The sequence below is a fragment of the Ambystoma mexicanum genome, chromosome 9 (genome assembly GCF_040938575.1).
Source record: "Ambystoma mexicanum isolate Mex_15411 chromosome 9, UKY_AmexF1_1, whole genome shotgun sequence".
In the NCBI taxonomy this organism is placed as follows: Eukaryota; Metazoa; Chordata; class Amphibia; order Caudata; family Ambystomatidae; genus Ambystoma; species Ambystoma mexicanum.
In genome coordinates, this window is record NC_090931.1 from 1,513,328,842 (window position 1) to 1,513,351,342 (window position 22,501).

Sequence of the window (22,501 nt, forward strand, 5' to 3'; positions counted from 1 at the left end):
CCGACAACCTCAAGCACCACACCCCAGCGCGCCCTACCAGATCAGCTCAAACACACTGCTTAAATATCCCAAGATTTAAGCTCCAAAAAGCAGGTGGCTCCAGCTTCCCCGTGCTTGCCTCCAAACTTTGGAATTCACTTCCACTCGAGCTGAGATCAGAACCGTCCTTTCACAGATTTAGACACAACACCAAAACTTGGCTTCTATCCAAAGAAACTGCCTAGCCCTACCGCACTAGCATGCACCAAGACTGTAAATTTGTAAATATGTAATCGATTTGTACATTTCTGCTGCATTATTCTTGTTGTATTCATTATTCTTGTTGTATTCATCGCAAGCGCCTGGATGCCCTAGGGCCAGGCGGCGCTATACAAATAATAAACTAAACTAAACTAAACTAAAATGTGTAACTTGAATGGAGGAAGAGAGAGCTACCTGAAGAAGCCATGTCCGCTCAATGCTGATCGAGGGACTACTGAGATGATGGCGAGAAGTCCATCGAGCCAACTGGCTCTTGGGGAAGGCAGAAGGGGGAAGGCTGCAGGAAACGGTTTGCCATGCTGGGAGCTTACCAGAATAGAAAGGCAAGTCTGGTTGGCGGCCGCGGAAACCATATAAACCAATATACCCTTTCAGCCCACCACCCAGACTAAAAACCCAACCTGCCTCCAATTAGCTGTTTTCTTATATTCCCTTATGATGGTCTGGTCTCCCATAATAGCCGTCACATTTGTGCGAGCCCTCCGACCTGTCCATTGTTCACATCCGTTGTCCATCTTCTATAATTATGTTGTCCCATGTCGTCATGTGGTCTTCCGGGTCAGTCGCTCTGCCTCCATTCTGACGATGTCCGGAGTAATCCTCCTTCAGCGAGGAGTGTGAGGCCAGCGTTCTCTGACGCACTTCCAGTCGAGAATAAGGGTCCATTGTCTGAGCTGGCACGATCCAAGATGGAGGCTAAATTGGCCTTATTCCAGTGCTACCCAGAGCCTCCAAAAGCGCTCTCAGCAGTCCTTTAGTGCATGTCTATTGGAGAGGCTCTCGGGACAAGTACTACCTATTGCTAATCAAGTGGGGGATTTCCCTATCCAATGTCCGCCATCATAAAAAGAAAAATAACACACTCTTGAGCATTTACATACAAACAATAACAATATTGACATGTGACTCTCCTCCCTGTCTCCTCCAATATCGGAAATATTTTCTGTTACAATCCCATCTCGTCATTATGGAGTAATTATTCACTAAAATCATACTCCACCCTCCCCGGGGGTCATCAGCATTCGTACTACCATGGAAGTAGCCAAAATTCGGAAAGCATAAGTTGATGTCCTAACAGTATACTCCCTTTCGGATTAAGAAGGGGGTACCTCGGTCCAAAAAAAACCATTAAGCGATTTCGCTGGTGCACTCAGCAATGGAGGATTTCAGAAAAGAAAAACAGCCATCTTTTTTTCCATCAATGTGTGCTGCCCTCACAGGAATTTTGCACTCGTTTCACATTAAAGTTCCAGGAAATTCCTGCCAGAACAAAGCGTAAGTCCAAAAACATCAAAGTGTATTCTAAAATGCCAAATGGGTCATTTCATGAAAAATATCAATTGCATTTAAATGAATGCAGGAGACCACCAACGTTGGCGCTCACATGGGTTCATTGCCATTTCACCAAAATTAATTATTTTGTGGTAATTTACTTTGTGGAAATTACTACGAATTTGCCTTCACTAACCCCTCTAACGCCCCACCCCCTTTATTCCATAACTCACAAACAGATATACTAATTTGAAGTAAATCGAAGTAATAACCAGTCATTTGCTGCGAAGTAATTTACTTTGTGAAATCAACGAGAGACCCGTCCATGCTGGTGCAAGGTGAAATATTTATATGGGCAATGGCTATTGGACTCTTGGACGAGTAAGAAACGGGGTGCTGTGCGTATGGACAGAACTGAGGTGCCAAGGGACTTTTTTATGGCTAATAGTTTGCAAAATGGAGTTTAAAAGTGAAAATTAAAACCATGCGAAATCACTGTTGTTCTTCAACTTTACACTGGCCCTCATTACAACACCGGCGCTAAACCATGGCGCTATTAGCACCATGGTTGGTGCCGGTGTTGTATCGGGTCCGCCATGGTTCAATGGGGAATAACCACCCCATTCCGAGGTTGGCGGGGCGGTAATTCCCCATTGAACCATGGCCCTTCCCCATTCCCATTTTTGCCCCATAGGGGTCTATGGGAATGGGGAAGGCGCTAAGTACGGTACTGCAAATTGTGGTACCGTACTTAGCACCAAGTTCCATTTGCCGGTCCCTACTTTAACGGCTGGTGTAGACCAGCCGTTAAGGTCGGGTCCCGCAATAGGACCTCATAGTAAGGCGCTAAGTGTTTAACAGCGCTGTAGCATTTTACGGCGCTGTTAAACACTTAGCGCCAGGGTCGTAATGAGGCCCACTATGTTTTATAAAAAGTGTAAATGCTGCCTGCAAATGATGCGTTGCAGACGGATTTTACAATGCACTCCTAGGAGATCCGCCTGCTTTCACCAGGTGCTAAAACAGGCAGGTCCATGGGAATCCACTGAGGAAATGCTTACGGGAAAGTCTCATGCTGGCGCTAAGCACTGTGGTCTTTCAAGTCGGGGAAGGACAGCTAAAATGGGAATTCCCTTTCGTGCTCCTTCTCCATCGCCTGGAGGGTATCGCCTACATTTGCAATGCATGGCTTGTGAACTGAGCCCCCAATACCGCACCCACTCTCTTCCCAATCCCTCATTATCATGTAGTGGCCACTGGCTATGGGTCTTTCAGGTGGAAACCACGATGGCGCGCAGCTTAGAAACATTGGAAATATTGAATAAAGCATATGTGGTTATATGAAAAATACTATTGTACTAAAGGTGGTTGAGAGAAACAGCATAACAAAACCCATACAATTCAGAGTGAATACTTTAGTTGAAGTGATGTTAATGTGATGCTTTAATGCAACAAAACAAGTGTTTAAGGCTACGCCACCTTAAATATGGGCCCACCCCGTACAAAGCACAAGAGCACACTGTTGACATTGCAGTGCACATCGAGGGGAACTATCCATCAAAGTAAAAATGTCACTTCCTGCATTTCAAGATGCACAAGGAACTTATTGTGCAAATGTGTAGTGCATGCTAAAGAAATGTAAGATACTTGTTGACCCATTATGGGGAGAAAGTGGCCAGTGGACCTGGCCGCAGGCCCTTTGGCTACGTTGGATGGGCTGACGGGCCACAGGCCATGGCTTGGGCAGTGTACCCATTGATCACGGCAATATACTGTGGCCAAAGACCTATGGAGCCTTTTCTGAGGTAAAGTGGCCAGTGGACCTGGCCACAGGCTCTTTGGCTACTGTGCGGGAGGAAAGGTCGTTTAGGCGCCCCTCCCCACCATTCCCGTCCCCACATGCACACTATGCTCGTCCCACGGTTGGCCATGTGCCTCTAGCCAAAGGTGCCGGACAGCCTCGGGACGACACATAGAGGTGCAACACATATAAGAGGGCCGATTACTGACTCCACTTTGTACGAACTACGACTCCATTTTGTATCAGTTCTAGTAGGCCTCACAGAAATGCCAGCCTGCAGGCCTGCACCTCTCCCCTGGGTCCGCGCACAGTTAGCCAGCACCACCCCCCTCCACCCTCCCTCTGGTGTCTCAGCAACTGCACTGTTCTCACGGAAAGCTGAGCACGAAAAGCTACAAACAAAACACTGTTGGGCCGATTCATGGAACAAACGTGCGCGGAAAATCCCAGCGCAAGCAGGCGCAAGGTGGCTCAAGCGTGAGAAAGCAAGCGCACGCGTGCGATTCAAGGAAGGCGCTGCGCTTGTTTCCCATTGGTTGTGCGCCAAATTGGTGCATGTCGCATGCGGGCACACATGTCATCAAACGGCGTGTGCTACGCGCACAGCAAAAGCACACATAGCGCAGCGCACACAACAAAAGTAGGCGGAACAGTGGGCGTAACACGCAGAATGGGGAATAACGCGTGAAAAAGAAGGCGTAACTGGGGAAGTACTGCAGGGAACTACACGGAACACCCACACGCACGCAAACAACCCGTATTCATGGATACGAATACGGGAAACCCGCGCACGGCAAAAGACGCACACAGGCGTGAATGCGTCCGCCACACGAAGGCAGGCGGAAGCGTCCCCGCGCACAGTATAAAATTGCACGCAAACAACAAACACGTATATACAGCTACGATGAATTCCCCATTTGTCGCAGCACTGATTGTGGGACACCGCAGGAGGAGGAGAATAGCCAGGGCACGCATTTTTTCACCACGGAAAAGCCTTTTTGGGATGCCTGACGACCAGGTCTACGGCAGGTATAGGTTTCCACCCCGTATCATCCTAGACCTGGTCAGGGAGTGGGAAGATGACCTAACATCCCCAACCCTCTGCTCCCAAGCATTAAGTCCCTTGGAGAAGGTGCTCAATGTCCTACATTTTTTGGCCACTGGGTCTTTTAGGCGGACTACTGCCATAGTGGGGGGGTCTCACAGGCCACGCAGTCACGCTGCCTACACCAGGTATTGGCAATCTTGACAGCGCGCCCCTCAGTCCGCATGCACATATACATGCCCAGAGCACCCGCAGAAAGGCAGGCCGTTGTCCTGGACTTTTACAGGGTGGCACACCTCCCCAAAGTGCTTGGTGCCGTAGATTGCACCCATGCGGCCCTACGTCCACCTAGGGCCACTGAGCACATCTACCGAAACCGCAAGCACTGGCATTCCATCAATGTACAGGTGGTATGCGATGCAAAGGGAATCATCGCCTCTGTCTATGCAAACTACCCTGGCTCCACCCATGACAGTTTCATATACAGAATGTCTGCCCTGAGCCGGGCCCTGGAAGCTGGGCAGCATGGCAACACATGGCTCCTAGGTGAGTATAAATGCCCTTGCACATGCATGCATGTCACACACACACACAAATACAAAAACCCCAATAATCACAACCATTATCACCTCTCCAGGGGACAGTGCCTATCCTCTGAGCAACCACATGATGACGCCAATCCGGAACCCCACCACACCACCCCAGGTAAGATACAACGCGGCCCATATTGCAACCAGGCCCATAGTGGAGCGCACATTCGGAGTGCTCAAGTCACGCTTCCACTCCCTTGACCGCTCTGGTGGGCAGCTACTCTATGCACCCCCAGTAGTGTGCAGGATCATTGTGGCAGCATGTGTCCTGCACAATGTTGCAACACGGCAGGGCGTACCAGTGGACATGGTGGTGCCCCCACATCCCCAACCACAGGCACAGGCGCTGCCCATGGGTGGGGATAGGGCACGTGGCGAGGATGCCCGGACCCAGCTTGTGGACACATTTTTCACCTAAACTCCCACCCCTGGGGAGTGCACACAGGCCTGGCACATACCAGGTGACAATCAATGATGACAAAGACAGTCAACTGTCACAACCTTACCACCCTGAGATTGTTGCCATGGAAGTGCCACATTGTGTGCATCCCTAGCTAACTAAACACAAGCAATCCTGTGTGACCAAAAGGCACACATGCAAGGTGTGAATCACACACACCTGCAAAACAGGCCATGACTATCACTGGTATGTCACTCAAACCCTCCCAAAGCACAACATGACATGGCAAGCAATAGCCATAGACCAACACATTGCCATGTGAAAAATGTAAATTGGCATCAGACAATGATGCCTGACATGGAATCAGATGAAATGACTGACCAACAACCTCCCACCCAAAAGAAGCCATACCCAAATGCATTCCAAAGGTCGAAGTTGTAACATAACAATGAATGCCTGTCTACATGCACATTGCTCATTGAAAAATCAACACTGCAGCTTCTGTGTGCCGTGTCCACCTCCTGCAACACACTGCTCAGTGCACAGCACAGTTAACAGCCATTGCGTGTGATGCAGACCCTGAGCATCACATCTAAGCGACAAACCACATCAAAAAGCAAATTAGGCATGTACAGGATCCCCAATTGGTCATAGGACATGTGCTACAGGGACACAGTGGGCACCAGAAGGAAAACAGAGTGTACACGTGGACATGGAAGGGTGGTTGTACATGTAGTGCATTAAAGTGCGAGTGTGTGGGTCAGTAGGGACATGCACTCAACATATGCATGTGCAATCAAGTGACCATCAATGTCCTCTACACATCACATGTGAACATTCACCATGTGTACACCCCAGCATGTCAAACCACAACTATCCCCTCACACCTGAAAGGTAAACACAACACATGAACAGGCATTGATCAGCAGAACACATCATGTACATAGGATACCACAATTACAATGTCAGGGTGCCCATCACACTGCAGGGCAAGGCAACTATCACCAACCAAGCACCACCCCTCCCTCACAAATCACCATGAACCACTGAACAACTGCACCGGGGTTATGGAGCCTACATCCTTGAATTTCACCTGGCGACAGGATCACCCTTCCCCTTTGTCACCATCTCCCACCTTTTGTTTAAAAAGTTGCCTGCACCCTCAGAGTCCACCTTGATTTGCAAAAACACTACATCCAACAGAACTCAAAGCAGGCCAACACAGAAGCCAAGCAAAAAGCCTGCAGGCAGAAAAACTAACCAGAACAGCCTCCAGTAGATGACTTGAAGTAGCAGTACATCACAAAGGCCAAGTACTACCACAATGACGTAACAACCAAGGTAGCACAGTAAAACAATGTCAGAACAGGATGTGTACCATGTGTGGTACATAACATAGAATGAAGCACCACAAACGGATGTGTACTGTCACTGCTCCCGTGTACAGGTGCAGGAGTGGCACGAACCAACCACCCCCAACGTGGTCTGGGTGGCTGCAAGGTCAAACTCACACAGGCCTCTGAGACCCTGGTGGGGAAGGAGGGTCAGGTATATGTAGTCGGGACAGGCGTTGGCATACTGGATAACCGAATGAGGGGCAGGAGAGGGGAGTAGGATTGACACAGGAAAGTAGGGAATGGCCAAGAATGTAGTACTCACATTAACACATACACAATCATACCAAACTTGTTCATCATAAACATAGCAGCAATTCACTGAAATGGAAGTCAAAGAGAAACTTATCTCTGGGATGAGTGCTGGCCTCCTGCCTGCGCACTCTCAGGTCCGGTAACAGGAGCACCTCAATGCTGCAAAGAGAGCCACAGTTAAAAATCTGTGCGTGCCCATAACACACAAACACACCACCAAATATGCCCCAAAGTAACAAACTACTCTACAAACAGACAATCTGGTGTGGATGCTTCGTACCCATACGTAACATTACTCCTGTGATGGTTCATACACAGTCAATGCAGTAAATCAGGCGCCGGTGGGTGCGTGGCAAATGGAACACCAATGTGTCACAAATCACACACCATGCAATGTTCCCTGGGTAAGCAGACAGACGCATATAGCAAGGTATGACTTCCAAACAAGTCGTGTTCCACCATGACCCAAATAAAGTAGGCAGTGCATGTTTCAAATTCTACATGGAAATGAAATGCACTGCACCCGAGTCTGTCCCTTGCCGTCTGTCCCTGTCAGCTGCTTCTTTCCATGTCTTGGAACGCTACTTGGGTGATACAAGTGCCTCAATGGACCATGGTGGACCGGAGGGAATGTGCCACTGCCCCTGCAGGTGCCCCAGACAACCTTACAATCAACTAGCCATGAGTCCACCAACACATCTGAGCTGTATTGTGCTTTTCAACACCAATATTCATCCAAGCTCACCCTCAGTGCTGCTACTAAGCATGCATGTGCAACTGGCCTGGTGGAAGGTTTGCTGTGTTGTGGCCCCCTTGTGCTGCTCACCTTGCCTGGAGTCCCTTGAAACACGTCAGCAGTTTTCGGATGTATGATTGCAATCCCTGTGCCTCTGCTTGCGCACACATGTGCATGTGGGCACCACCAAACGTGTCCAGATTCCAGACGTCCAATGGCCCATGTCTGCTGGCAAAGGTCGTCTGGAGGCTCATGCCCCTGCAGAAAGGGTATGAAACACATGATTAATGCATTAGATTCATCTGTGTGTGTCTCTTCAGGCATCACATCACTGGACCATGCCAGAGATGTACATCAGAAATCACACCACAGTCCGTCTTTCACAGCCAAAGTGTGGAACACACTATCTACGGCATGAATTGCAACAAGCACTTGTACAGTAAAGATAAGAAACATACTACACAATGCATGGCAATAAATGTACACATGAATCATGAAACACCCCATCTAGCAAAAGCAGAACAGTGGTCAATAACACCCCAATCATCCCCACTAGGGGTGTTAACACAAGTTCCACAGCAGCAGACATGCCACAGATATGACAGTCCGAAGCCCTTGTGTAATAGGCTGTTACACCGAACCATCCTTGCGGGCCCATGGATAAGGGAAGCAGGAGTGGCGTATGTGAGTCAAGGACCCCAAGCAGCAAACACATACACAAGACAAGCCTGAAGGGCCCAGCTGGAACAGACAGTGGATGCTTTCAAAAGCCACAAAGCACCACACTGTCACATGAAAGCACAATAGACAAGCAATTTTAAACTATATTAACTAATTACACTAACTACGAAAAACCTACTTTACCTAATTAAACTAACTATCAAACAGAAACTTAACTAAATAAACTAAAAGAAAAATCAAAAATGGCCACATATGACCCAGGGGGGGGCACCCAGGAGGGGATAGGTACAGGGTGCTGCTCAACACCCACATGCGATGATGCTGAGCCAAAATAAAACCTCCATGGGCTCAACGCCTGCACAGCCCGACCTATGTGGGAGATAGATGGTCGTCCGAGTCTGGCTCATCCTGGAAAGGAGGACGTGGCACAGTAGCCTGGCCACGCCTAGCCGCAGCTTGCCCCTCGTCGGCAGCAAGTCTGCCGGACGGTGAGCCTGGTTCTGTGTGGCGATGACACGTAGGTCTGCATGCGGAACCTCCCGTGATACACGTGCTTCCTCTTGCAAGGTAGCACGTGTAACACGGAGTTCCTCCTGCAAGGCCTGGCTTGACAACCGCTGCACCTCCCGGCAAGCCTGTAGCTCAGCCAAGATGGTACGCTCAAGCTGTGTAAACCTCTCCTCTGACCGCTCCCTCTGGGACATCAGAAGGACACCCAGAGTGGATCTGAGGGAAGCATACTCCTCCCTCAGGGCCTCCATGTGTGCCTCTGCGTGAGCAGCAATTGCTTGACGCACAGACGACATTTCAGCCTGGCGTGCCCTGTCTGAGGCCACCGTGCCCAGCCTGAGCGAGCGGGCCGTGGACCGTGCCGCCTGCTGCTGGAGAAGCACCTGCCTAGCAGGGGGGAGCACGGATCGGGCCACACGCTTCATGCTCTCAGCGATGTTCTCCATTGCTGTCCCCTGCCGTTCTGAATTGGCAGTCATGTCTTGCTCCCACTCAGTATACAGCGGTTGCGCGCGGCGACCGCATTGCTGGGCTTGACCCCTGCGGGACCCAAGGACCGGTTGTCGTCGTCATGTTGGCACCGCCCACGGCTGCACGACTACATGCCCCCGTCGACGTGATGTCCCAGGCACATCAGTGACTGGTGTGGAGGGTGACCCTGCGTCCCGATCCACCACGGGCAGAGGTTCAAAGACTGTCTGATCCCTCAGTGCAGGTGTCGCGAACAGAGGAGTGTCCACATCAGAATCACGCACCCCTGACACATGGACCTGATGCTCATCCAACTCGACATGGACGTCAGAGTCATCATCAGGGCTGGACTCATAGGCAGCCAGAGACAAGATGGCCTGTAGCACTTGGGGGTTTTCGTAGCCTGCCACCCCACGACCCCCACTTGTGCCGGGTTGATGTAGTGATACCAACCCTGTGCCTGGCATGACAACACCATCCTCCGGCTCCATTGTGTCATCATCTGAAAAATAGAGAGAAAAAAGGTCACTACACATGTCAGAAGCACACAACACACACACCGACAACATCAGGCAGACATGTGACACACAAAATAGAACCTGGCATGCATGCTGGGTCAACTTGGAATTGCTTCTGTGATCAGACCTGTTGAAAGGTGGCAGTCTGCATTGAAGTGGGTCTATGCAGTGCAGCAAATATGTATGTTACTCACTACCTACATGTACAAGGACTCCATGGTGTGTGTCAGAAAATGTGAAGGCAGTGCAATGTCAACTTCAGGCATCACGTGCAATGTGCATTCAATGGTTAGCATATCTACAAGCAAAGCACCCCTCCACCCAAGTGCAAAAGCAGGGATGCCTAGCATGGTATCAAAAGGCTGACCATAGACCTGTGTATTGACAGACAGTGTTGACTAGCATCAACAGCTTCATGTGAGTCAAGTGACAACACTGCAAATGATGATGAAACAGTAAGCAGGACACATGATGAAACGTCTGGAGGCCACCCACGTGTGAAGAGGACACTACAGCAGTTGGACAGAGTCATTGGCCATTAAACAGGCTGAGGCCTATGACCCACCCAGATTGTCAGACCCTAAACATGTGTGCAACGCAGTACTGAGCCACAGTAGACATGGGAAGGCTGATGAAATGCCATGCAATGTATGTTACCCAGGACTTGTATTACAGTGATCATCCAGTCAAGGACACATAGGGGCATGCGTGCAATGCACATGGAGCATGAATGGGCACTCATGTCCCTGCGGGGCATCTGACCTCTGCACAGTACAAGAGAGATACCCTGCATCAAGAACTAAGGCTGTACCACACAGCATATGTCTGGCAGATTGGTTGCAGGAAGTTAGCATGTACACAGGACGCATTAACAGGGAAGTACCCAACAGCAATATTGAAGCAGACCAGTGCAAAGGTGGAATTGGGGTGCAGAGCGGGGGTGCAGGGGCAAGGGAGCATGCCTACATGGAGTAGCCGCATGCAGGCAGAGGACACATGCACATCAGACATGCTATGACATCGTGCCTGGGCTGAGAGGAAGGTCACCCCACGCTACATGCAGAAGGGCCAGTGAGCTGGGACATGGACCGGAGGGGCATCCTGGTAACCAGCATGTGAGTAGGATGCAATAGTGTTGATGTCGACAGTCCCCGTCTGCTCCACATGTCCACCATCCAGCAGAGCAGACATGCATCACGGAAGCATTGCATTACTTGCACATCCGAATCATATACACCTCACATGTAGTGGCAATCATGCACAACACATCCCACAAGTAAAACACACACGTCCTCAACAAACACGCATCAACACTCACTGGACTGGGCATCAAAGTCCGGCATCTCTCCCACTCCTTCGACCGATTCAGATGGTATGAACTCCGCAACAAGTGACTCATGCGGAGTGAGGACTTCCTCCTCTGGTGCAGGCCCACCGCCAGTCACGTTGTAATTTGAGGCACGCTTAGCCTTGATGTCATTCCAACGCTTTTTGCACTCTTGCGCCGTGCGCACCTCATAGCCGAATGCACCGACATTTTCCGCAACATGCTTCCAGTGGGTATCACGTTGGGCAGCCGTAGTCTGACTATTGGCACCCACTAGCATGTCACGCCACGAGGAAGTCCAGTTCCTGGTTGCAGAAAGGCTTCTTCTTCAACATGCAGGAGGTCGTGGCTGTGTGTGAGGTCCCAGCCTGTGCTGCAGGTGCAACCTTCCTCCTCTTGGGATGTGGCTCAGACCCTGGCAGGCTAATGCCGCCCTGACCAGTATGGCCAGTGGGTTCGGTGGATTGAGCCAAGGGAGTGGCAGGTGGAGGGACGACCAACGGCCTGACTTCTGTCAGTGGCAGCTGGGTGCCCTCTAATGGACCCTGCTTAGGAACATCGGCTGTGGCAGGGTCATTGACCGCAACTGTCCTGGTTGTCAGACTCACAACCGGGGTGTTGTTGGGTGCATCTGCCCTTGCACTTGCAAACACCCGGCTGTTTGGGGCAGCAGATGACATAACTGCCCCAGGGACACGTGTCTTGGTCAGGGCAGCCCTGCGTGCCCCTACGGTTTCCCTCCTGGCCTGTTGGAAATCTTCCAAGGTCTCCTCCAGTGCCAACGCAGGCTGCGCTGGCAGACCCTGAGCCTGGGTGGCGGTGTCCACAGCTGCACCTGCAGCTACCACTACCCTTGGGCCCGTGGCAGTCGATGGAACGGACTGCCGGGTCACACGGGCGCCAGTGCCAGATGCAGAAGCTGCATCTCCCAGAACCACAGGGGGTGGTGGCATGACTGCACCGACACATGGCACGACATTGTGCTTAAATGGCGCACCCCTGCCTCTTCCCCCTCTGCAGCTGCCCTGGACACCCTGGAGTTCCCCTACTCCCTGGTCACCCCGGCCACGTCCCTGACCACGCCCGCCTCGAGGAGTACGCCCAGCTGAGGCGCCCCTCACCTTTGGTGGCCTTCCAACCATGGCACAGATGTAGTAGTGCCGGCACAGATGGAGTAGTGCCAATGGGAGGTGTACACCACAATTGACCTGGGCAATTGGGGTGAAGGGGGTGGGAAGTAAGATGTTAACAGCCCCCCTGCACCTGCAAGGCTGTATGTGACCCCGGTGATGTAGTGACGGGTCACGCAACGCTCAGGCACCCCAAAACTGCTGGAAAACAGTGCATGCAACCCTGCAGCCTATGTGCGTGGAATCAACCTCCCGCAGTACGCGGTGGCACCCAGAAACACGAAAATCGAGTATGCGTGGGACACGCAGGCTACTATGATATCAAAAACGGTGCGATACACAGGGGCACCCGCAGTGGGAGAAATATTGTGCAGGGCTCACCGTTTGACTAGCGCGATGCGGAAAAACACGCGTAGCCAATCCCCCCGCCAAAAGAAGAGATACGTCCTTGATAGCTGTGAAGTTGTGATGGCGCGCGCAACAAAAGGAAGCAGCAACACACGTCGGTCTCCACGAAAGGCACGTACAGCGAACTGCTGGCCCCGCTCACCTTTAACCCATGCTGAGGGAAACGCCTGCGCGTGTCACGTCACTTACGCGCGTAGGCCCTTTCCTCGGATTACACGCATTGACACAGGGACGTGCATTTTTTTCGCACGCGCGCTAATCCAATATGCCCACGTCACGGCGGAAACGCCTGCGCACGCCCCCGCGCCTCACGTCACAGAAGCGCTTACACGCGAAGGGCCTTTGGTCCAATGAAATCGCTGACGTGCTCACACGCTAAGGGTCTTTCCTCGAATTACACGCTGACGTGCAAGTTTTTCACGTGCCAAATCACTCCGAATCAAGCTGGCCACGCAAAAACACACAGAAGACCACGCTCCTGCCCTGAAGGCCATTTTCCTGCCCCCCAGAGCCCCGAGCACGCTCCCACCTGCTGCTGCCTGCATGCTGCCCACGAGCCCCGAGCACGCTCCCACCTGCCATCTGCTGCTGCCTGCATGCTGCCCACGTGCCCTGCTATTTGCTGCCTGCACATCAGCCAGGCGTGCAGTTGCTGTGACCACCCCTGCTGGAACTGAAGACTCCCGACTGGGATACCATTGCTCCACTGCCCAGCCCCAGGACCCAGTTGCCCACCCACACCTGCCTCTGGGGTTGCCATGTCGGGCACACCACCATCTGAGACCACTGGTAACCCCCAGCCAGAGAGGCAGAGGGCCACCAGCTTCACTGCCACCGAAGTTGGTGTCCTGGTGGAGCAAGTCCTGGGGCAGTATGATGCCCTCTTCGGAAGTTTGCGCGCCGACAAAGAAGGACGGACCAGGATCTGGACAGACATCGTGACTGCCATCAACGCGGAGGGGGTGGCAGTCCGCAAATTCCAGCATGTCAAGAAGCGCTGGGAGGACTTCAGGTCCAGGACCCTCAACAAGGCCCTGCGCCTCTTGAAGGCAGCGGATGCAAAGGGGCGCCGGGGCCACCTGTCGGAACACCAGATGAGGGTCCTGGAACACATATGCCCAGCGCTCCACGTCCAGGTCCTTGAGAGGCAGTCCCATCTGGAGTCAAGCGGTAAGTGTACATGCATACTGATTGGAAGCTGTGCGTGTGGTGGTGTGCCAGTAGTGTGCAGGTTGCACATGTGGTTTTGTAGGGCCATGTATGGATGTGTATGTATAGGGCCGTGAGGCTAACACATGTGAGTCCTCTCATGTGTGAGACACATGGATAGTGTATGTGTGGGTAAGCATGCAGGCCAAATGCATATGTGTGAGCACACATGTTTGAATGACTGTGTATGTAAGTTGGCATGGTAGTGGTGTCACACATGGATGTTGGTTCCAGCTGCATGTATCTGCACCGTGTACATGTGCATGTGTGTGTATTTGACAAGGGTGCAACAGTGATGCAACATGGATGCATGTGACACTGATATGTAGAAGGCTGATTGCCAGATGTGACATGGATGCCAATCTCATCACTGTGACAGTTGGTGGAGGTGTACACATGCATGTAAGTGTGGTGGTGTGTGTGCATGTCTAGTGCACTCCCTGTGTTTCATGTGATGTCTGGCTCATCTTTGGCAGCTCATGCAGTTGTATGTGTATGGATGGTGCTGGCCGTTGTGATATGGCTGTGGAATAGCTCATGTGTGTGTTTTCAAATGACGAGGCCATTCGCAGGGACCTGGAGGTCCAGATGTTATCGTCCCTGCAAACCCTCGGGGCCATGGAAGAGGAACGCCACCGGGACATCGAGCAGGAGTTCGATGATGCCCTGGCCTGGGAAATCAGAAAGTGAGCCGTTGGACTAGCCCACTGCCATTGTAAATAGTTATATAGTGTTAGGTTTCCTTTTGTTTTTCTTTTCATTTGGGGAACTTGGACAATGCCCCACCTTTTTGTATATAGTTGTTCATTATGTAGGGTTTTTGTAGGTTTCCTTTCAATGGTTGGGCTCATGGACCCTGGATGTGTACTTTGTATATAGTTCCACAATGGATTTCACTTCATTTGCCATTTGTTTTAACCATGGATCAATGGATTTTCTTTTTTTTCACTTTGGATTTGATTTGACGGACAGACTCTTTGGACCCATTTGCTTTTGGATTGATTTTTATTCTGGTTTTACACATCTTTTTTCATATTTTGGACATGCAGCTTTTTATTTATTATTTACATTATTGTGTGATTTTATTTCATTCCCTTGCTTTTGTGTATAATACATTTTGATTTGATACTTCATTGTGTGGTATGCTTTCCTTGGTTTCCTGCATGTCACGATGCATGTTTTCTCATTCACTTGCACCCATTGTGTGTGTGTGATGGACATGTATTGATGTGCATACTTGCCATTTGGGATGTTTCATGTGATGGGGATTTCAATGTGGGGTGTATGTAATACTTGGTTGTGTGTTTCGACTGGGGTGGCGTGGGGTGGGATTTGGGTGGCCATTAGGCCCATGATTGTGGATCGTGATGACATGTTGTGGGGGACATGAGTGGGGGCCTGCTGGCAGGTGCCCCGCACTGCTGGGGGGTGGGGTGCAAGGGGACATGAGTGGGGGCCTGCTGGCAGGTGCCCTGCATTGCCGGGGCATGGGGGTGCAACGGGACATGAGTGGGGGCCTGCTGGCAGGTGCCCCGCACTGCTGGGGGGTGGGAGTGCAGGGGGACATGAGTGGGTGCCTGTTTGGCAGAGCGCTCTCGGAGTATGCAGAGTCCTCTGCGTGCCCTATTTGATTTAGATAAACTTTATCTCTTAACTTCACCCGCACTTGGTCTTGGTCTCATTCCCTCCTGGGGTATGTCTGTTATTGACTCTCATTGGGAAGTTTGTATTGTATTTTGGGGACTGCTCACTTTCACTACGTTGGATGGGCTGATTGGCCACGGGCCATGGCCATGGCTTGGGCAGTGTGCCCATCGATCACGGCCATATACTCTAGCCAAAGACCTATGGAGCCTTTTTCGAGGTAAAGTGGCCAGTGGACCTGGCCAGAGGCTCTTTGGCTACGTTGGATGGGCTGACGGGCCACGGCTTGGGCGGTGTGCCCATTGATCACCGCCATATACGGTAGCCAAAGATGCCCTTTGGCTACGTTGGATGGGCTGGTGGGCCACAGGCCATGGCTTGGGCAGTGTGCCCATTGATCACGGCCATATATGGATTTCAAGGTTTCTTTGCAGTAACATCACTATATTAGTCTATGCTTCTTCCACTGATTATATTACACTGATCACTGCTGGGGGTGAAGTGGCTTAACCCGCTGTTTTGATCTTTTGGAAGACATTTAGTTTCAGGCGCCTTTGAGTTACTAAATTCTACTGGGCCTGCACGTGTACACTTCATAAACGTGAGTACGTGTTCTACCACTAAGAGCTGAGCTGCTTACTTGGACCATGAAACGTTTGAAATTACTGCAAACTATTTACTTCCTCCTCAATCTTGAGGGGCTCCCAGGAGCTCCTGTTGACTCCCCAGGCCAAACATACCAATGTGATCTTAACTGTAGATGTTTGGATGTGTGTGTAAAGGAGATAAAGAAGACATGTGGGGGACCTTTAGAGCATAATGGATAATATATAATGGACAGAAGGATAGAGTTTCCATGCTCTGCACAGGCTGCATGCTTGGCACCAGCTCCTGTCTAACAGGCAATGCCGGATACCCTGGGGCTGCTCTTAGCTCCTGCTCACTGGATCTTAATTGCAATTCCTGCAATGTGTCTGTTACACTTCGTATTTTGTATGAGCTGCTTCTATGACCACTTATTTAAATTAAATCATATTTACTTATACTTTAATATATGACTCATAATGAGTGCCCATTGGCCCCCACTTGGCATATACTGAGCGCTCCTTGGTCACCACCTGCCATATGATGAGCACTCGGAGGGCAGCACAAATGTCTTGTTACTTGGATGGTCTGATTTTGCTAAGGAGAGGGAGGAGGGAATGTGTGCTGCTGCCTCCTCCTCGGCCATCTGATACAATATCTTACAGTGGGACCCTGCGAACACATCTGATTCCTGTACTTTGTCCTATAGTCTGTAACATACACTGGAAACACGTAGTTTAATATATTCACTCCTCACCTGTAGCAGAGCCTGCAGCCCTCCTTCCTCCACAATCACTGGAACATGACCCATCCTCTCTTTCATAGAGCATCCACTTCCCAGAGGCCTGCCGTTCTCTGTCAGAAGAGCTTTCCTCATCTTCAGTCTTAACTAGGTCCAATGACTTTGGACAATATTTGGCAGAGAGCTCCTTTCCTGAATCATTCTCTACCCAGACCTCGGAGCTACCAAAGTTACTAGAAGAAGCGTATTCCTCATCCTGAACTTTCTCCTGGTTTTTAGATGGTGGACAATCCCTAGAAGATTGATCCTCTTCTACTCCAACCTTCATCACATTAATGGATGGTGGACAATCACTTGACGATGAATCCTTTTTAATTTCAACCTTCAACAGGTTAAGCGATTGCAGACAGTCCCTGGAAGATGAACCCCCTTCGACTTCAACCTTCACTAGGTTAAAGGAATGTGGACAATCGCTGGAAGAGGAACCCTCTTCTAGTTCAACATTCACCAGGTTAAAAGGTTGTGGACAACCACCAGAAGACATACCCTTTTCTACTTCAACCTTCACCAGGTTAAAGGGGTGAGAGCTATTTCTGGAAGATGAACCATCTTCTACTTCAAACTTCACCACATTAAGGGAGCATGGACAATCACTACAAGATGAACACTCTTCTATTTCAACCTTGACCCCCTCCATCGAGTCCTCACAAACCCTGATGGAAGTTTCTTCTCCTTTGCAGCTCTTCACCGGCTCCATGATGTCCTGCGAATGCTCATCAGTAAATCCAGCCCCTTCTTCAATCATAGGGGAGAATGAGTGACAGAAGCGGAGAGAAACAGGACAGCTATAGAGTGAGAAAGAAAGACATGTTAGCTAACAAAGGATTCATTTTAAAAACAAAACTGCTCTCTGTGTATTACAAGGTCTTCCTCTTCCAGCACAGTGAAGACAGAGGCAGCACCAGCAGCCAATGTGAACACATTCCTGCAGCCATTTCTGTGCCCAGCCTGATGTACAGGGAGGAAGGAACTTTCTCTTAATCTCTGCACTTTCCTTCAATTTCAAACACACCTCGGATCCGCCCCAGCCCCATTAATGTGCCTTGTCTTGTTTGTAGGTGCTTTAAAAGAAAGAAAAACATCCTGAAATGGCCATCCAACCCCGGCCCAACCTTCTTCTCTAAAAGAGATGGAATGGCTGTCTCCATTCAATCACCTTCAAGAAATGGATTCCACTACCACATTAGCGATCTATGGCCTATTCGTTTCTAATTGGAGCTTCTGTAAGGTTTTTGTAGTTATGGACATGCTTAGAATAACTACACAACATTTTTAAATGTTTGAAAATGATAAAACTGCATGCCAAAAGTCCAAATATTGAAATAAAAAAATATGAAATGAATCCAAAACTCTTTAACAATTCCACTGTGCAACAGATTTGTGTACTCAAAATGGGTGTGGAGTGGGGGTTCACCCCTCCCACTCGAGTATCTCTTCTCTCCATCCTGTCTCTCCAAACCCCTGCAATTTTCCGAATTCTGCAGGCAGCACTGTCTCTCTCACGGTACCAAGTCACTATATATTATTTGTGCACAGTTTTCTTTTACTTTTTCTGTCAATAACCCCTTGTAAATGTATTTTTCAATTCAATAAAATTACTTTAAAATTATAACACACTCATGGAATTAAATCCCACTAAGAATAACGCCCCTAATTCTGGTTGCAAAGTTAAGCAGTTGAACATATTAATAAGAACTGGAAATCCTCAACCAGCCGCAGACCACAGACAGGTACGCTGCTTACTGTTAGGCAGAAACCTGTGCAGTTCCCTCAGGGACCACTGCAAAAAGTTTAAGACTACAGGTGTTGGCAATAAACCCAATTGGTAGCAGTGTGTACCACCCAGATTTACCTGGTAGGGTTCCATGTAATAATGTCGCCACAAAAATCTCGCCATGCAAAAATATCGCCGAAAAAAGGCTGTTTATTGTGGCGACATTATTGCATGGAACATGCGGGGGACACCCCGGCAACCCCCAAACTTTTTCTTTACATTTTTTTTTTTTTTTACCCCTGTCCCCATATATATGGTCACCCATATAATATCTCCGCAACCTTTTCCCGGCGATATTATTTACGGCGATCATATATATGGGGATAATATTACCTGATACCCCTGGTAGCTGTGGCTGAGCAGTCAGACTTCTCTCAAGAAGAGTTAGAGAGTATATAGAGTATACACATTAGGTACAAAAATACAGTAGCACAAGCAAACACTGACCAGAGCTTTGGTATAAAAGTATATAATTATTTATTTAAAAACACACTTGTAAAAAATACACTGGCACTAATATGTCAAGCAAGTTCAAACACAGTCACTAGAAATATATACACCTCCCTGATTTATTCGACACGTCTTAGGAAAAGAACACCACTTATTATCAAACAGAGGTGAGCGCTTAACCAAGATGGCACTCCAATAATTATTTTAAAAGGGAGGGAAAAGGCAGAATTAGGAAAGCACACAATACCAACACTTTTGAAAGAACCACAGCAAGTCAAGAAAGGCAGAGTCAAGCCCACTCTTTGGGAGAGCAAGGCGAAATGTGTCCAAGATCACACAGTTGAAATAACTTAAAAAGTCTTGCAGATAGTTCAAAAAGGAGTTGGATCAGTTCGGAAAAAGTTAGTTAACAGGTCCCAGGTCACCCCACGATAGAGAGTCAAGGATTTACAGACACCTTGAACAGTCTGTTGCAAGGGAGACCAGGCGGGACACAGTACCTGAAATGGTGAGAAAGCTCCAGCGGGGCAGTTGTTCCTGGCAGCGGGTGCAAGTCGGTGCTTCGTCCAGGGGAAGAGAAGATCTTGACGTGGAGGAAAGCTGGAGGTCGTTGCACTGCCAGGGAAGAAACCAGCCGCGGAGTTTCCCGATTAAAAGGTACAATCCTTTTATTCGCGGTAGTGGTGAAGCGTGGCTATCCAGCCGCTGGGGTGCTTGGCATGGGCGATTCGACCATGAGTCGATCCAGGAGGCGAAAAAAGAGGCGAACTGGTTAACCCCACCAGCTCAGAGGAAGAAGACGCTCCTGGATGAAGATCTTCTCTGTCGTTGGGAAGTGGTGAGACGGTTCAGCAGGGCTCCACCGGTGGTGTCGTCGTTGCAGGTCGGCTCAGCTTCTCCCTCTTCGGATTCTTTAGGTCATGTGGCGACGTCTGAAGTTCCAGTCCTCAAAGCTGCTTTTATGCAGAAAACCCCCATTCACCAGTCCTAGCTGTCAATCAAACATGCTTAGTGGTGAGCCGGGCGTCTCACCACTGGGCCAATCACACAAGAGTGCGACTCGAGTTGCCAAGGCAACTCAGTCCAGGGTGCCTATTCCCCCCCTCCCACACATCCTGTAGACCCAGACAGAGTGGCACCACTTTTGGAGGCTTCTGTGCAGAAGCCCGCCAAAAGTGGAACAAAGGGGTCGAGTTGGGTTGGAGTTACAGAGGCGAACACAAACTCCATTTTAAAACCGAGTCCTGGCAAAAAGACCCAACCGGGGAATAAATATTAAATAAATAACCCGGCAGTATCTTTAACATTGCACCAAAAAAGTGGTCAGTCCCAGGGTATGGAGTCTATGTTTGGGGGTCACTATGACACCCCTGTGTTACTGCACTGAGGGTGCTGGGTAACACACATACCAAAAACACATGAAGCCCTATGGAGTAAAAGACCCCATAGCCCATAAAACACATTACAAAGTCAAAGGACATTCTCAAATCATGCCTAAGAGTGGGAGAAAAAGAGTCTCACTCTTAGCAGGAGAAAAAAATAAACCCCAAAAATCCAGCAAAGCTGCTGGGGGACTCATTAGGTTTGGGAAATTAGCCTTAACAGAGAATTCTCCCTAACACTTACCAATGGTAATTAACCTCATTAAGGTGGAGGCAGGGAGGAGGTGGGTTGGGAATCGTTGGTGCATGTAGACCACAGACAGGTACACCGCTTACCAATGGTAATCGTCATCATTAGGAAGGAGGCAGGGAGGAGGTGGGTTGGGAACTCTTGGGGCATGTAGACCACAGACAGGTATGCTGCTTACCAATGGTAATTGTCATCATTAGGGTGGAGGCAGGGAGGAGGTGGGTTGGGAACTGTTGGAACACGCATATGCAGACAGGTACGCTGCTTACCAATGGTAATTTTCATCATTAGGGTGGATGCAGGGAGGAGGTGGCTTGGGAACTGTTGGGGCATGTAGACCACAGACAGGTACGCTGCTTACCAATGGTAATTGTCATCATTAGGGTGGAGGCAGGGAGGAGGCGCTTGGGAACTGTTGGACAAAACATTTCATTGCTTTCCTAGACCACAGACAGGTGTGCTGCTTACCAATGGTAATTGTCATCATTAGGGTGGGGACAGGGAGGATTTGGGTTGGGAACTGTTGGAGCAGGCAGATGCACAGCTCGTGTTTTTACACTTCCAACAAAGTTTGTTCTCCAGAATATGTCTGTTGAATAACCTCACAGGTGACCAATAGGATCTAAAAAGGAGCTTTGTCTGTGAGGCTCTGAGCCCCAGTCCATACTCATTAGGCGGGTATTCCCACAGCAACGTTGCCAGAAATTAAGATCAACATCTTCCCCTAATTTCTCAGCCCAGATGATCAGCAAACCTTAGGTCTCCTTTACGGCAAGCCTTTAATACACCATACATAGTAGGTAGCTGCAGGATGTGATGCACTTTTGCAGATCCGTAAAGTCGACCAAGCTATATTCTAAGCCGTTTAAGACACATCCAAACTTGCAGTAATAATGCTATTTAACCTTCTATATTTTACGTATGTGCAATCAGACATGTCAACTGAATGGCATAATTGTGCATATGATATCCATTTGTCACCTTCAATCAGATCTTTAAGGTATTTTATTCCCGCTAGAAACCATCCTGGCCAAAATAGGACTTTTCCTTGTGATTTTAATGCTGAGTTACGCCAGATGGAGGCATCAGGGAACAAGTAAGGCTCAGTATTCATGCGCTTAGAAAATATCGCGCCAATAGTCTGGTAAGAACTCAGTCAGTGGATTGATCCCTTTTGATGTTTTTTTCTTGGTCGTCAGTAGAGCTTTTGAATCCAATTGCGACAAAGCACTGCACTCCCAATTTAAACTTTGTGTCTGTTCTTCGTCTGTTTCTATGATCTTGCATAGATGAGGAGTTGTAAATGACAGGTGGTAGTCGGTGAAATTCGGTAAGTTCATTTCCAATCTTATAGCTAAAGACTTTGTCAAGATTTTGCAGTCAGTATTAATCAGACTGATAGGCCTGTGGTTTCACACCTTGTAACAGATCTATCTTTCTTCTTCAAGACTGTTATTAAGGCGTGCCACATCGTGTCTGGCATAGATTCAGTCTCAAAAGCTTTGCTATAAACATCACAAAGGAGTTGTAGAGCAGAGTCAGGTAGGATTTTATAAAACTAAACAGGCAATCCCTCCGTGCCTGGTGATTTGCCCACAGTAAGTTT

At 49.3% G+C, this 22,501-nt stretch overlaps 1 protein-coding gene across 2 annotated transcripts in view; it reads right to left on the bottom strand.

Annotated features, from left to right (window-relative positions):
- The window catches only part of LOC138489381 (uncharacterized), a 126,023-nt gene that overhangs the window by 100,320 nt on the left and 3,202 nt on the right, over positions 1-22,501 (bottom strand). For both annotated transcript variants that reach the window (XM_069617100.1, XM_069617101.1), the window contains exon 2: positions 16,995-17,824. In XM_069617100.1, coding sequence (XP_069473201.1) covers positions 16,995-17,784 — 790 coding nt within the window. In that variant the 5' untranslated portion in view covers positions 17,785-17,824. The remainder of the gene's footprint in view (positions 1-16,994; positions 17,825-22,501) is intronic.